The sequence below is a fragment of the Homalodisca vitripennis genome, chromosome 4 (assembly GCF_021130785.1).
Source record: "Homalodisca vitripennis isolate AUS2020 chromosome 4, UT_GWSS_2.1, whole genome shotgun sequence".
Taxonomy (NCBI): Eukaryota; Metazoa; Arthropoda; class Insecta; order Hemiptera; family Cicadellidae; genus Homalodisca; species Homalodisca vitripennis.
Window position 1 is genome coordinate 163,535,080 of NC_060210.1, and position 16,347 is coordinate 163,551,426.

Below are 16,347 nucleotides of genomic sequence, written 5' to 3' on the forward strand. Positions count from 1 at the left end.
TTTTCATCTTCTGTTGTTACATTTTGAAAACATTCAATGTTTATTACCATTTCCGTTACTATAACACAATCATGTGTATGTAATTTCTACTTTAATAAAAACATACTGTTAATTTATATCAATAAATAATCACTATAAAAATTGTTGTTATTAAGTTATACACCACAAATAGAATGAAATATATACAACAAATGTCAACAAACTGTGTATAGCACAAACATATTAATAACTACGGAAGTCTTCGTTGTGTAGAAATTGTTAATAGTTTATTTAGTTTGAATTATTTTTTAGATTTTTAAAATCAGTTTGTATTTGTGCAAAGCAGAGCATTGCAGATTAATGTTAAAAAGTTACAATTAGATAAGCTTGTAAATAAGATCCAAAATCATTCTTTTGCTGATCGGTAATTTATTTTACAAAACTTACCGTACATACAGGTATCAACTTGATCCAAACACTTAGTTTAAGTTAAGAAAATGGTGTGCTCTCTAACATAATTTGCTACAGGATTTTAAAATAATATAAAATACAAAACAAGATGCCTCATGAGTGTTCCTATTTTTGTATTGGTATGTATACTGTATATTTATATGTGCGTGTGTTTGTGTGTGCATGAGCATACAAATGTGCATGGTCTTATGCATGCACCTGTGTGTTTGTGCTTGGAACCTTTTTACATTTTTGTGTACTCTTAAGATTTTAATGCACATAAAACTAAAACATAACATTTGCTGATATAACCAACTATTTACAACTTCTAGTACAGTATTAATATAAGATGTTGAGTTACCAGCAATCATATTCACTGGCTGTATAGTCATCAGATATATCTGAATGTGAATATTTCTTATGTGTTAATTTTAAAGAAAGTGTATGCCATTGGCAATAGATGGTTATTGCTGAAGTTGAGTAAAGAATATCACTCCGAAATTTTTTAGAAAGGCTTTACTAAGGTTTCATTGCCAATATTTTTCTGCTACTAATAGTGAATTAGTTCAGATAAAGTTAGTTCACACTACATCCATCAAATCTTTGTATATGTGCGATGTGTTGTCCATGTTCTAGTTCCTGGACGTAATATAAGTTCCAATTTTAATTAACCCTCTATAGTCTAAGTAACGATCTGATTTTCAAACTACCTTCACCTTGAAATACATGAAAACATTTGGTTGCATGATGAATGTGCTGACAAATGTTATTGATACAGTATTTAGGACACCCAGAATAATTAGTTAAAACTAATTTCAACTAAGATAAAAAAATACAGTACTAATAAAATAAATATCAACTGTACAAAGTATATTTACTATATATTATGCTATATAAATTTAAAAGTTATATATCATTTAAAGGCAGTTAATTGTCATGTACTTATGTTTATATTTTGGCACATAATTCAAAACAACTTGTAATAAGGCAAATTTAAATACTGTTGTTTTATGTTTATAATAGTTATTTTACAACTTGTTATCTATAAAACAGGTTCATTAACAAAGGGTCTTATATCCACCCCATCTTTAACGCTTAGAATATTTACAAACTAACTTAGCAGCATTAATGCATTACAAAAATAAATAAATAATTTTTATGGTAATTCTTTCCAGGCACAAACGTAAAAGAATATCAAAATGTATATAGAATAGCATTTCACAGTATAACAAAAACTACAGAACAAATCAAAATATTTAACTGTATATTTTAAAATTCATTTCTTGTTTAAATACTTTATACAATATACTTGGTACTTTATGTCTACATAATTATTTGTTTGTGATTGAATTAGACATCATATAATATATTATATTCAACTATTGTAACGTCACTGTTTAATTATAAAAACATGACACTGAGATGAACGAGAACGAGATGGAACGTATTGTGTCGCCTACTGTGCTACTGTGTGGGGCAGTCTACAGGCTCGGTCTACGGTTGCCGGCAGAGCACTCACGGTCGGGGTCAGTGAACCTGCACGAAATGCTAAGTATTAGCAACCAATCAAGTGATGTGTGCTATTAGTATTAATTACTGCCTAATTTTCCTCAAATAATCTTTAGTCATAATAGCCAAACTTCTTATAAGTATTCATGTATTTCTTCTAAATACTTGTTATCAATATGTGATACGTGTTAAAACAAATATGTTGTAAATTTAGCAGGTAATTTGATTGTAAGACAAACATAGTTATGGTTAAAGCAAGTTCACTGACACCACAATACTGATTAGATACGGTAAGTGAAAATCGTGTTAAATTTTTTGAGAGATGAATAATAATTTTAGCTCATTTTTATTTTTTATGTTTACATGCATTATTAGGTTACAGTAGTTTTAAATATTTGGTATCAAAACTACTTGATCTTGCTAACGTGAGATGAGACAGTTTTATTCTCTATTAAACCAAATTTTCTGACAATAAATGTGAATTGTTTTGTAAAATAATAGTAAAATTAGTTTGAATTTTACATTTGCAGCAAAAAGAGAATTTATTATTCTCCTAGTAAATAACAATAAATTGCTAATGGACCACTGCACAAAACTGACTTTTATTTCATAGTTCCATGCTCCAAAATATAATTAATTGCAAAGAAGAATATTAAACTTTCTATGATGAAAGTAATATATAAACATTTTACACAATGTACACATTATTCCACTTATTGCTGTGGACAGCTGTAATTTAGCACTTTGTTAGAATATAAAAAATTGAAAACACTAATCACTAACAATATAACTATCTAGAATTTTGTGCATTCTTTCAGAACAAACAGAATAATTTACTACCTTTAAAAAGCAGATTACTTGCATAGACATAAAGTTTATCTAAATAATGCGTTTGTTGCAAAACCTAAAAGAGAATGTCACCACAAAAATGGCACTGAATCTTAAAAAAAATAAAATTACAGCTATTTATTTACTACAATACAAACATTGTATTATGAAGTTTTAATTGTATTATACTATAATGCAATTTCAATAATTCAGAACATTTTAATGCTTTCTAACAAATTAGGATGGATATATAAATTACTTTTTACAACAATAATTAATTTGGTTATATTGCAAAACTATTAATTCAATTTAGATTCAAATTTAATTTGTTCCAAACAAATTATATATGATACGGTTTTGACATACATACCATAAGAAATTAAATATAGAAAAATTTACTCCACATGATAACATATTTAATGTCATAAAAAAACTACTGCATAATAAAGCATGTGCAACAGTAACTCATAAATACAAGATATTTTGCAATACAGTTATCAATATAAGGAATATATTCCACCTCTTTCCCAGATTTTAAATGCTTCTTTCCTTACTCCACAGCTATCTTATGCCCTTAGATCTGGCCTAACTTATATACATTATTTTGTGTTATGACCAATGTAGAGCTTTAATGTGTAAGAAGAATACAACAACTAATTTTTGGGATAAATGGACAAATGTATTTAATATTTTACATACTTGTATCAGAAACGTTGCAATACTCTTGTTTTTTTCACTGGACTACCTTGTCTTGCTCGTTTTTGAAACTTGAAGGAATATTAACTCTCTGTAATTAAATAAATTAGAGTACTCATTTATGTTGAAACGAAAATCAGTATATTTCTTTGCATCTAGAAAATGTTATCTAAGTTATAGAACTAGATTTTATTGTTATACATATATAGACTTGAATATAATAATATAACACAATTTGGAAATAGGAAATTCTTCAGATGCTATCCACTACAAACTGTATGTTAATATTGATAGACTAATACTACAAGTTTACCACTCTCTTCCAGTTTGATCAAGTTTATTCACATAAGCATTCTGGTTGTGCAGTATTGATTACAAATGTAAGCCACCCAAGTACTGCATGTATTTATGACAAAAATAAATGGGACATGAGTGACAGATATAAGCCAGGCAATAACAATGTTTCTGTAGTTCATATAGTACGAAAAATGAGTATCCAGTACACTCCAGATTGGTTGGAAATTGTGCAACTTTTACACTCCAGATTGGTTGGAAGTTGTAAACTATAGATTAATCGAAAGAGGTGCACCATTTACACTCAAGATTAATTGGAAGTTGTGAGCCTTGTACATTCCAGATTGATTGAAAGATGTGCACCTTGTACAATCCAGATTGGTTGAAAGATGTGCACATTGTACACTCCAGATTGGTTGGAAGTTGTGCACCTTGTACACTCCAGATTGATTGAAAGACGTGCAATCAGTACACTCCAGATTGTTTGGAAGATTTGCATCCAGTACACTCCAGATTGGTCGGAAATTGTGCATTTTATACACCTTATACCAGCATAACATATCACTCTAACGTGTCAAATATTGACTCATCATCTCATTCATGTATTTTCTACTCAATACAATGCTGAATTTACTGTTGTAAATTTATTGACTCATTGTATTGACCTCACAATACTATCTATCTATTTTTTTAAATCATGGCAATTTTTGTTTTAACGTAGAACAGGATTATTGTGAGAGACAAATACATACCAATTGGAGTAAGGACAGTTTGATGTAGTGATACAGTGTATGAAAGTATTATACTTATTATATATAGTATGAAACACAAATAATAAAAAGTAAAAATAATTACTTCAGCAATTATGAATCACTGTAAATTTTTACTACAGTACCTGAAGTTAATCTATTATTGTGCTCATGAAGTTATAAAAATACATTTTTCAACCATTATAATTTTAATTTCATTTTTCAGAGAACTGAGTTTTTAAAATCACAGTTTGGGAATGGTACCTTTAGTTGGCAGCACTTAACTTCATTCTTTTTTCATTAGAGATTTTGTCCAGTATTTTTTTTTTTTTTTAAGCGTTTCCCACAAAACATCAAAATTAATTGAAGGAATCAGTCTAAATAAGGATGAAACTAACTTTGGTAGCAGCTATCTCACAAGATTATTAAGAATAAACTAAATTCATACAGGAATATACAAAACTATATGGAACAATTAGAGCTAATCCACTCTAACTTGACAACCCATCACCCCTGCCGAGTAGTCTTGTGCGCTGACGACACAGTAAGAACTGTAAAGAACGAGGAAAGAGGGCAAACTGAAATTACAACATAATTAATTGTTATATATAGCTTGGATAAAATCATTGCAACATAATTACCTGGTTCTTAATGTGAAATAAATCTGGACAAGTATTATAAACAGCGCAAACAAAAGAGACAAGGAACTGTCTGAACTATAACATCACACTGGATGAAAGATTATATTGAAAACCGCACAAGTACTAACTCTATACAAAACTAAACACTGGAACATAATTCTATTACTTGTAGAAAAATTAGTTTGCCAGCAGACACTGTCATGGAAGCCTAATTTATCCTTTTTGAAACCCATTTAAGACACAGTGTATGGTGCACCGGTGCATGTAACAATTGTTCTGCAACAGCAGGAGGAGGTGGTTAGATAATCCATCTAAGACACAGTGTATGGTGCACCGGTGCATGTAACAATTGTTCTGCAACAGCAGGAGGAGGTGGTTAGATAATCCATCTAAGACATGGTGTATGGTGCACCGGTGCATGTAACAATATTGTTCTGCAACAGCAGGAGGAGGTGGTTAGATAATCCATCTAAGACATGGTGTATGGTGCACCGGTGTAACAAATTGTTCTACAACAGCACTAGGAGATACATATTAGGACTTTGCTACCATGATATCTGCAAACCAGCACTCAAATAGTTAGGAATATTTACAGAAGTTAATGAAACCATACTGAATTCTAAGAACATTGCTGACCATAGTATATTTTCACTTTACTAATTTATAGTTAAACTCTGTAGTCATATTTTTGTAAATATGTTTTGAGTGAATACTTCCCTGCGTTGCATCAGTTGCTTCATGAGATCAAAAGTTACAATAAATTTGGACTTGATCCAAACTAATAATATAAAACAGGAAATATCCCAGTTGTTAAAGTATCAATGTATATTGTTGATGTCGAAACTGTAGATGGTAAGAGAAGAGTAAACATGATTTACTTTATCTCATATAATCTTTCAGAATACAAACTTAGTTTTGGCTGTCTAAGATAATTGCATAATTACTTATATAATTTAAAATATAAAATAAAAACTATATTTTATGACTTTTAAAAACATTTACTAGTAATTAATTTTTTAATTAATTTACATAATTTTTTTTAATTTATTTAATAATGGAGTCTTTTATAAATTCATTGATAAAATGCATGGAGGAATTTTAATACTTTTGTGGCAATAAAGCATTTACTCTGGATGCGTTGATTGAGCCATTTGGTGTCGATCAGTTAACTTCTAAAGGTAAATTCGTAAACTACCGATAGATGCATATTTACAAAGTTGGAAAATTTTTATCGATTTTCAGTTGCTAAGAAATACAATAAATAAGCATAATTAATTTCAAGGCCACTAAACATAAAGTTTACTTGTAAAGATCTGTGACTGGTAAATGTTTTTCAATTTACCAGTCATATATTTAACATGTCAAAGTATAGATCAATAATCTGGTGTGACAAATTTTCTTTTACTTTAAACTTCTGTAAATTTATTGTCTGATTCTAAGCATAACGCTTTATATTTAAACTAATAGTACAATTAATTGTCAATGAATTTTAATGAGTGAGCCTATAAATTGTATAAAAATAATGATACATACTTGATGGACGCTTCCAAGGTAAATATTATATATTTATTGGTTATTGGTCAACACAAAATAATTAGTTTATAGGTTAAGGCAACGGCCTAAACTTCAATGTTTCAGTAACAAAATAAGTTATTGGAAATTCTGGTGTATCAAATGAATCATTCATTCATTAAGTCCGTTCAGGTTTTATGTACAAATTATATTAGCTGGAGCTTAATAATTATAGTTACATTAAGTGGTGATAAAGTTACTATGGCCTTATCTTCCAGAAAATATAAGTAAAATGTATTTTTCAGTGGAAACTAAGCATTTACATTCATTTAATCCACTAAACTCATGCTTAAAAGATCTAAACACTTAATAAAGTACCTATCTCATAATAAAAATTAACTCCATTTATCACTGCCCTGTATTATCAAGTACTTAAACTGTTATGTGACATGCGACAGCGGTAACATTAGGAGTACTAATTCTACAACAGGGTGTACTGTTTTAGCCATACACAGTTTGTTGCATTTTTAACTTATCATGCAATCTTATACAACATATTAAGTACAAACTTAAATGGATTTTGCACATTGCTTTTGTATTTTTATACGAGTGTAACTAGCCGTCAAGGTAATCCAGTAACAAAAGAAATGTAATACCAAGTTGATTCCCAGTAGAATGGCTAATTCAAAATTACAAACATCAAGTTTAAATTATTTTTAACACCATTTTATTGATAAATAAGATTGAACGTGTACATGTTTGGTTTACCATTGACAGATTTGCAGCAAAACACATAACTCAAACTAAGTTCCTACGGCAATTATGTGATAGCATTCCTGTAAATGATTATATTTACCAATAAAATTAACTCATGCCAGTGAACAAATAGGGGAATCAAGTCATTTTAATGTATTTCCACATTACAGTTTGATATACACACCTTATACTTATTCACGCTGGGTATACTTTCATATGTGTCTACTTTTTCTATACATTATCTTATAATATATTTGCAATTTTTATGGACCTGAAAAGGAAGCATAGTTAAAACATATTTATTAATCTTAGTTATTTAATCTTATTAAAGTTAGTTTACGAGACTGCTGATTCTAATATTATGGTCTATTATTTAAAAAAAGTACATATTTAACTTATTGTTTAATACTTTAAAGTATATTCGTTGTAACGTTTATCCAATTTGAGTCATAAAGGCATTAAAATCATAAAAAAAGAATTTAACTCTCTATTTCTGTAAGAGTTTATATGCTTTCAATATGTATGTATATATACTTATTATATATCTTAATGTACAAAATAAAGTAAATATTAAATATGGCTGTGTTTGCACCTTTTGAGATGGAAACGTTCTAATTTTGAACCTGAACTAAAATAGAAGCTTCAGCATTTGCCACTTTGTTATTTTCGGTGATTTGTTAGTTAAGAAAATTCCTCTAGAATTTGGCTACTTTAATGTATCTAAGAAATATACTTTCAGCCACGGTCTTTAAGTACACATAGCTTGTCTGGAAGAAAATAAAATAAATTGTAGTTAGTGTACTTCTTTGATTATGTATGTGTAATAATGAGTTCCTTATTAAAGTAATATTGTTTTTACACATTTCAAAAGTATGAATAGTACTTTAATTTAATACGGATTTCTGTTCTAGAAATGTTTGACAAACTAGCTGCATGGATTAATGTAATGGCTACATCTTTCCTAGAAGTATGTCTATATATTAATGTAGAAATGTTCACATGTAACTATATAACAATTTAAATATAAAAATAACCTTGTGACTTATTTATTGTTGTCATTTGTTGAAATACATAGAATACGACAAACAATTTATGTTTTCAATTGTAAAAGTGGTTCGTTCTGATTTCTTTTACATGATCAGTACAATTATTGTTATAAAATAATAATACTGTTTGAGCTACTGCATAAACTATATACATCAATAAATCATGCAAATAACATTGCTGATAGCCTTTACCAAATCAATATATTGTAAAATAGAGAATTCACATGAGATTACTATGAGTTAATTAAAAGTTAAATGAAAAAATATATGTTATAACTCATTACAATGGTTTATTTACAAATACATAAACTGTTTGTCTTATTAACTCACATCTTACATTGCTGAAATGTTTATAACTATTAAATGAAATTTATGGTTCTATAATTACTATTGTAAAAGAATTTACTCAAAACAAAAATTCCCTCCTCTTTTCTAGTTTGTTCAAATACACATCATATCCTTTAAAAAAATCACTTAAATGATTTTATGATTATTTTATAGGATAAGTATAATTAACTTAGGTACTCAATATTATTTATGAAATACTTTGAAAATTCGTTCTTCCATTAAATTGAATTTAGTTATGCTGGCAAGTTTTAACAGTTGTTGAGGAATTTAATCAGTATACTATAAATTCAATTTAAAGAATGTAAATTCTTTAAATGACGTTTTAGTTTTGTTCAGTGGAAAAGGAGACAAAGATTCTGTTGGCCGTGTTTGTTTAATGTTTTCCAAATAACATGAATATGAAATCAATCTCAAAATATTCCGACTACAAGACTGTGATTTACATAAATCTGCAATTCTTGGTAACAATTGTTACAGTACATTTAATTATATCTTAGTTTAAAACATTATCCATAATCATTGTTGAGGTTGAATTTTTACTAATCTAAACACTAAATTAAAGTTTTAAAATTTGTACAATCAGTTTTATAGGTACCAAAATCTAATTAATGTAAAAATACTTGTGTAATGCTACTTTTTACTATTTTAGATACATAAATAACCTATTAGATTAAATATTTGAATTTTACTAATCAAAGTTCATGGAATATTTGTGTATGAACTTATAGCCCTTGCTCTAAAGTTAAGGCTAGAACAGTATTTTATAACCTTTGATTATTATTATAATAGTGCTTGTTTTATAACTAAACCAGAAATATTGTTAAGGTAAATCATTAAACAAGATGTGTACTACATTTATTATAATACTGCACATTGTTATTAGTATTTGATAAAAATACTCCATTACATATCATTAAATATTATGCACAGTTAAATTTTAGTAGTTTTTATTTACATGTAATCAAATGTACATAACTGTACAAGGTGTCCACCAGAGACAAATACATCCCCATCCTAAACTTGCAGCCCTTACACATCACCTAGTCAATATCTCCTGATTGATTATCATTTTGTTCAGTGTAAATTCATCAGTTTAATCGTAAATAAAGGCAGTTTAATAACAACTAATGCTAATGATTTTCTTTAAAGATTTTAAAACCAATACAATAAAATAAATTCAAATCAATCCCTTCTCTTCTAAAGCTTCAACTATTATAGTATTTAAAAATTAAATTTTTCTGGGTATTATCAAATCTATGTTAATTATATCAGGAGTGTGCATTGCTAAGGTCGTTTAATTAAAAACGTGTAGGGCTACAGCATCTGTTAGGATGGGGACTCAAGTCTCAGGATGGTTCGAGGGTTGGGGTTGGAGGGGGTGGTGGAGGGGAGAGTAATACCTGGCGTCTGAGACACAGAGAGTCCAGGGTCGCCACAGAGTCAGCAGTCAGAGGATCAGGAGAGTCAAGGGGACTGCTGGCCGGCGTCCCTCCTCGCCCGGTGTTCAGGTAGATTCTAAACAAATATTCCTCTTACTCTTACTGTGTACTACATAAAGATATAGCAATGAAAAATTCAATTTAATCTTCTATTGTGAAATAATCTTAACTCATTTGTGAGTATATGTATACGCTACTAAACAGTATTGACATTCCAGATCTTCATCTAATTCATTAAAAAAAAAGTAGCATTCTGCAGTGTTGTGTGTTTTAATAAACAAAGTTTTGTACAATTTATTTGTGATCCAATTCAATTGTGTAATTTTCAAAAGACAGTAAAGCTGCATTTAGAATTAAAGAGTTGTAAAATGTTATGTTCCGCTAGGGTTCATATAGTAACATCCCATTATGCTTATGTACTCTTATTAACACATTATGTAGAGAGATTACAAATAATGGGAGTGACAGATCATTTAGTTTTATAATCTGTCATTAATTGTGGTTCTTTTTTATGAGATTGGAAGCAGTAGAATAACAGAAGGTATATTGTACAGGATTTTGGCACTTTCTTAGATTTCAAATTCATCTTCTATGTACATGTTCAAAAGCTTGGGAAAACTTCAGTCTTATAATGTAAATTGTCAGATTTTTAACAAGAAATATCCTTGTTCATATAATGCTGATTCATGGCTCTAATCCATCCTGAGTTGGGATTAGGGGTGGAGGTTACACAGATAAAGCAATCAAGGTTGTGCCGGGAAAAGAGCCTGGACCAGGATTTTGTAAATAAATGGTCTGAAAGTTTCTTAAACTGGTTCAAGTATATGTAGAAAAGGAACTATGACTTCCTATTCTCTCAGATGATTGAGCTGTGGTAGACATGTTTTTCTATGAAAATATTCATGGTTAAAACCTATCATGAGAAAATACAGGTAAAAAGTTCTGGGCTATACCTTTTGTATGAGAGATCCTATTTTGTTATACATGATCTGATAATTCAATTTATTTATTTATCTGGGTTGTAAATTTTTGTAATAACTTAGTATTGTTTTAAAACAACTTTGGCAATTTCTTACAAAGTGTGAAAACTACATGTAATTTCTGACTATTTACTGTAAGTACTTTGAAATAAATTTGTTTTTGAGGCCTCATTTGTTGCATGTCTAGTACAGCTCAGTGCTGTTTTAGACATTTTTTTAGTTTTACTGGGCTGAACTCAATGGTCAGTGTGAAGAGGTGCAGTGAAATTCGATTTTAGCTTTGATTCTCCTATCAATGTTTGGCAAGTCTTACCTTTCATGAAGAGTCATAGGATCCTTGTTATACCCATTCAGTATGTGTTAACAATATATACAATAACACACATCACCGACTGTACAGTGACATTGTTATGGATACTGACTTCACTAACAACAATGTATCTCATCAGCTGTATAGTGGTGTTACAAATAAACTGGCTTTCATGACAAAAATGTGGATTTGCTGGCAACACTGTATTTCATAAGATACAGTTGCTTTGGTGGAAACTGTTTGAAATTAATACCCAACGATTATTACTCTAATATTTAACATTAAATTGTTTTACTTGTTGACATACTCGCTGTTGAAGAATACTTGCTGATAAGAAGTGACCTAGACCAAAATCTGAAATGTTATTTTTTATGACTTATGAATTCATAAACATTTTTAGTTCATTTTAAATTTATTTACTGACCATGGTTAACCTGGAACATGAATGACCCACTCCTAGATTATCAGAAATTAACTGGCATTTATCTTCAAGTACATTTTAAACTTACATTTGCCTCTGTATCAGGTTCTGCCAAACTGCTTTCAACTCAGGAGTGGGAGCTCTGAGGGCCACAGTTCTTCTTCTTGGCCCCTTCCGAGGTGTCCTGGACAGAGGTAAGTCTGGCAAGTGTCCACAGGTGACCCCAGTGGCTGGACTGTCTGTACCTCCTGGTGTAGAACTGACCATCAACCTGAACTCAGTAGCTACAACAGGTACGTGAGTAAGTTAGTGATTCAACATTTTGAACCAAAACCTGCAGCTGAGTAAAGGAAAATTTGTTTCAATTTACAAAATCATAAACGTACGGTATTCTTAAAAACAAAATATCTATAGTTAAATATAATTAAACAAAATAAGATTATAATTTTAAATTTCATTACATTATAGCACATTACAAATGTTACCATAGTCATACTCAAATAATATGACTGGAAACCACTGGAGCATCCACCATACAATACCAACTGGGCTCATTCTGATCAACACCCGTTCTTTTTCATTTAGGTGCTTTAAAGTGGCAATGTTTTGAAAACAATGTTACAAATTTATTAGCATCAGCATATGTACTCATCAAACATGTTTTGTATTTGTCTTATACACACAAAAATTGTATATGTACTTTCGTAAAAATATTATGCTAGTCAAACCTATAGTGTTGTAGTTATTTCTCGTTTTGATTACTCGTAAATCTCACCAATCTTTTTGAACCTAAAATCAAACCTTTATAAAATATTTATTTCTAATGATAACTGTACCTTTTTTCCGTATAGAAAAAAGTGCCTGGCTAACAGTGAGCAGTGAGAGAGGCTCTTCTGTTACAAACAGTACTCTGTCCCTGCTGACCTTGGCGAAGAGCAGAAGGTCAGTGAACAACAATGCCCAGAAAGAGCGCACTGATCGACCTTCAACTCTGCTCAGGTCTCCACCGAATATCCACTGTCTCCCAGGTGAACTCAACACAAAAGGCTGAAAATAATAACCAATGTAATACCTGATTTCACCTATACATACAAATGGTATTCAATAGGCTATAGACTTTTATTCAATTCCTTTTGTTCTCTGCAGAAATGAAGTTGTAATGTTTTCAGTTATGTTATCTTTGGTGTGAAACCGCTTATTTGGAGAGTATTCTTTAACTAAAAGAACAACCGATTCAAACATCTAGAAATGTTGATTTTTCTATAAGGTCAGAAAATAATGAATGACTAAGAAAGCTTAAACCAAATGTAGGAAGGTTAAAATGAGAATCATAATCAGACCTCTGTTCCAAAAATGGAATAATTTATTCCATTCCTAAGTGATAAATAACCACAAATTTTCCATCCATGAAATTAATTATTCTGTCTATCCTACAAAAAATTCTTAAACATTTATATACCACAATCATTGGTTATTTTAACAGTTATTAATTAAACATGTTTAAACATGTTTTATCGGTTAGTCTCCATTCTTAATGCTGTATCGCACGGATAGAACTAAGATAAATCCAGTGTAGGTATTGTGCAACTGTCTCGTATCAAATTACCAAGACTTTATTTTTTGTTTCATTTGCGTGTACATCTCAGGATAGGCTATCCCAGATATTCTAGCTAAATGTAATACTTTTCATTCAAAATAGTCCCTCTGGCTCATTTGGAAGAAGTAGATAGATTTCATGAAAACTAAAACATTATCAATTCATTATCATAGGATTTACATGTATTCAATTCAATATCTCAAAAACAACTTTAGATACAAAAAAATTGTTTATAACAAAAAGTAAGTTTTATAAGCATTACAGAATACTTTTGCTTTTTTCTCTAGGTTTAAATGACATACCAACCTGACCAACGAACCTAGTCAAGATGTCTATAAGATCAATTTTTGTACCAAGGTTCAACGTGTTTCAGCAAACCTATCACCACTTTTCGGTAATAGAAAATTCTCATAGGATTTTCAAATAAACAATATCTAGATTATTGAAGTTGGAACAGCCACCATATTAAAATGAAATGTTGTACCAAGGCGGCAGACGAATTTAGCTTAAATATTTACAAGATAAAATTTTGTATAACATTATTTTGAACAAGAGTGGTTTTGGATTCTGGGAGTCATGTTCGGTGAAATTATGGAGAAATGTTCGATAAGTGCTACCATGAGGGTGATTGTAAAAGGCTGATTTTGTATAAAAATTAATTTATTTTGCTCACCTTGCATCTTGTAAACACCAATCTGCTCTCCAGGTCTTGTAATGAAAGTAATGGACGGCCCTCTACCTCAGGTTCCATCAGACCAGACTCTACTGTTATATCTCTGTATGCTGTCTATTCAGCACAGAAAAACATTACATATTAATAATTGTAGTCTTCTCTAAATATTTACTAACATATCTGAAGTATCATTCTATTTTAAATCATGTTTATATCAAAATAGAAGCAATACTTTTTATACTCAACAAATGAATTTTTAAAACTACAATTTACCTGCTAAAATTTTATTAATGTAGATGAACTTGTCTTAGTTTCATGTTAAACTGTTTAATTATAAACTACAATGCTGCCTGTTTTTCAACTTTATTAACTCTCAATTCCTTTGCAGATTTTTAGATTAAAAATAAAATAGTGTACCTGAAACTCTTGCACAACTCGTGAGATGGCAGGATAGTCATCGTCTTTTGGAGGTGTATTGTTTTGTATTGTCTGTAGGAGCTTCAAAAGATCTCGGAAGTGCTGAACAAAATAAAATTAGACATCACTATTAGTAACAGGTTACAAAAGAATGCTTGGATTTTTCACTGGGAATATAGTATATAAACTCCATTTGTCTTCTCTTCACTATTTTGTGGAAAGTTGATACTGTCAAGTGTTCACATTCATTCCTTGTCCTGTACCAAGGACACCTTTCTATTTATGAAATTTCATTATTACTGAAGTTAGTGTGACATTTTATTTACATAGCTCGTAGAAAAATTCAGAAATAAATATGTTTTGTGTATATTTCAGTTAATCCTTTACACAACAAATTTCTAAAGAGGTATTTATTTCTTAGTACATATCCAAAACCTTCAGAGAAAGAAAATACAACATTTCATTATACGGTACTTTAAAGTAGGTATATTGATTAAGGGTAGTTTACTTTAAACTATATGTTAAATTTATAATCTTTAGAAAATAAAAATTATGTATATAAAAATAAGACTAAAATTTACAAATAAAGACATATTGTTTTACAAAAAATACTAATTGGTATTAAAAACTTTTAGTTAGACTTCAATATAACATTACTGGTTTAATCTTTAAGCTGAGTTGTTTTACTTACTTCAAGGGGTTTATGTACAAACGTTGTGAGATCAGGTCTTCTGCGAGGTACTGGAGGCTCCGTTATTATTCTCATAAATGCTGAATTTCGAGTTTTTTCTACCAATAAACAGTCAGCTTTTTTAAGCCCTGAGCAGTAACGACGATATCCACTAATAATGGCAGACATCTGGGAAAAGTAAGTTAACAACATTAATGAGTTGTAACATATTAAAATATTGTGTGATAAAATTACACTGAAAGAAAATATATCAATATGCAGTTAATTTAAATATTTTTCCAAAATATACAATGGGTAAAATATGCAGTAGGAACAATGACTTTTTTCAAACATCTTTGTAGTATTCTCTAACGCCGTAGAAATTAGGAAGACAAACAGTTTTCTACATCCTAGATTTTTCCTTATTTGTATGGTACATTATCTACATAAATGAATAATATAGTAATTGTGTGGAAAGTAAGGTTCAGAAGAAAATAACAACATGGGTAAGAAAGATCCTGTCTAATACTTGCATGTTTGATGCAAAATATGAACAGATTTATTCAAACTAATTGCATCGGAATTGTGTATCAATGCTGTCAGATAAATGTGAATCAGGCCTTAGATTTCCCAATCATCCAAGAATAAGAGTATATTAATACATTTGATGTAAATAAATGAGCATAATTTATTTTGTAAGAATATTAAACATCATCAATAAAAAATAAATTAAGAACAAAATTGTTACCTTTCTTAGAAATATTCTCCCTACTGATGATCCAAAACGGTCTCCCTCCTCTTGAATCATCATCTCTAAAACATCTTCTGTGAGTCTAAGTAACTAAAACAAATTTATGACAAATTTTTCTTAGACATGATATTAAAGAATTAAGTTAATGTTTGTTCAAAAATATTACGAGATTTTTTGCTTATATGAACCATGTATCATATTTTTGAAAACATAATGCCCATCACAATTATTTATAATACAAGTAAATTCAAATTATTACTGTATTGGAAATAAAAAATATT

The 16,347-nt window shown here is 29.7% G+C and overlaps 1 protein-coding gene across 1 annotated transcript in view; it reads right to left on the bottom strand.

Annotated features, from left to right (window-relative positions):
* LOC124360504 overlaps nt 1-16,347 on the bottom strand; it is a 166,729-nt gene that overhangs the window by 44,024 nt on the left and 106,358 nt on the right. The window contains exons 17-23 of the mRNA XM_046814195.1: nt 16,064-16,156; nt 15,337-15,504; nt 14,646-14,747; nt 14,229-14,342; nt 12,795-13,005; nt 12,047-12,242; nt 10,209-10,323 (exon numbers count right to left, since the gene is read on the bottom strand). Coding sequence (XP_046670151.1) covers nt 10,209-10,323; nt 12,047-12,242; nt 12,795-13,005; nt 14,229-14,342; nt 14,646-14,747; nt 15,337-15,504; nt 16,064-16,156 — 999 coding nt within the window. The remainder of the gene's footprint in view (nt 1-10,208; nt 10,324-12,046; nt 12,243-12,794; nt 13,006-14,228; nt 14,343-14,645; nt 14,748-15,336; nt 15,505-16,063; nt 16,157-16,347) is intronic.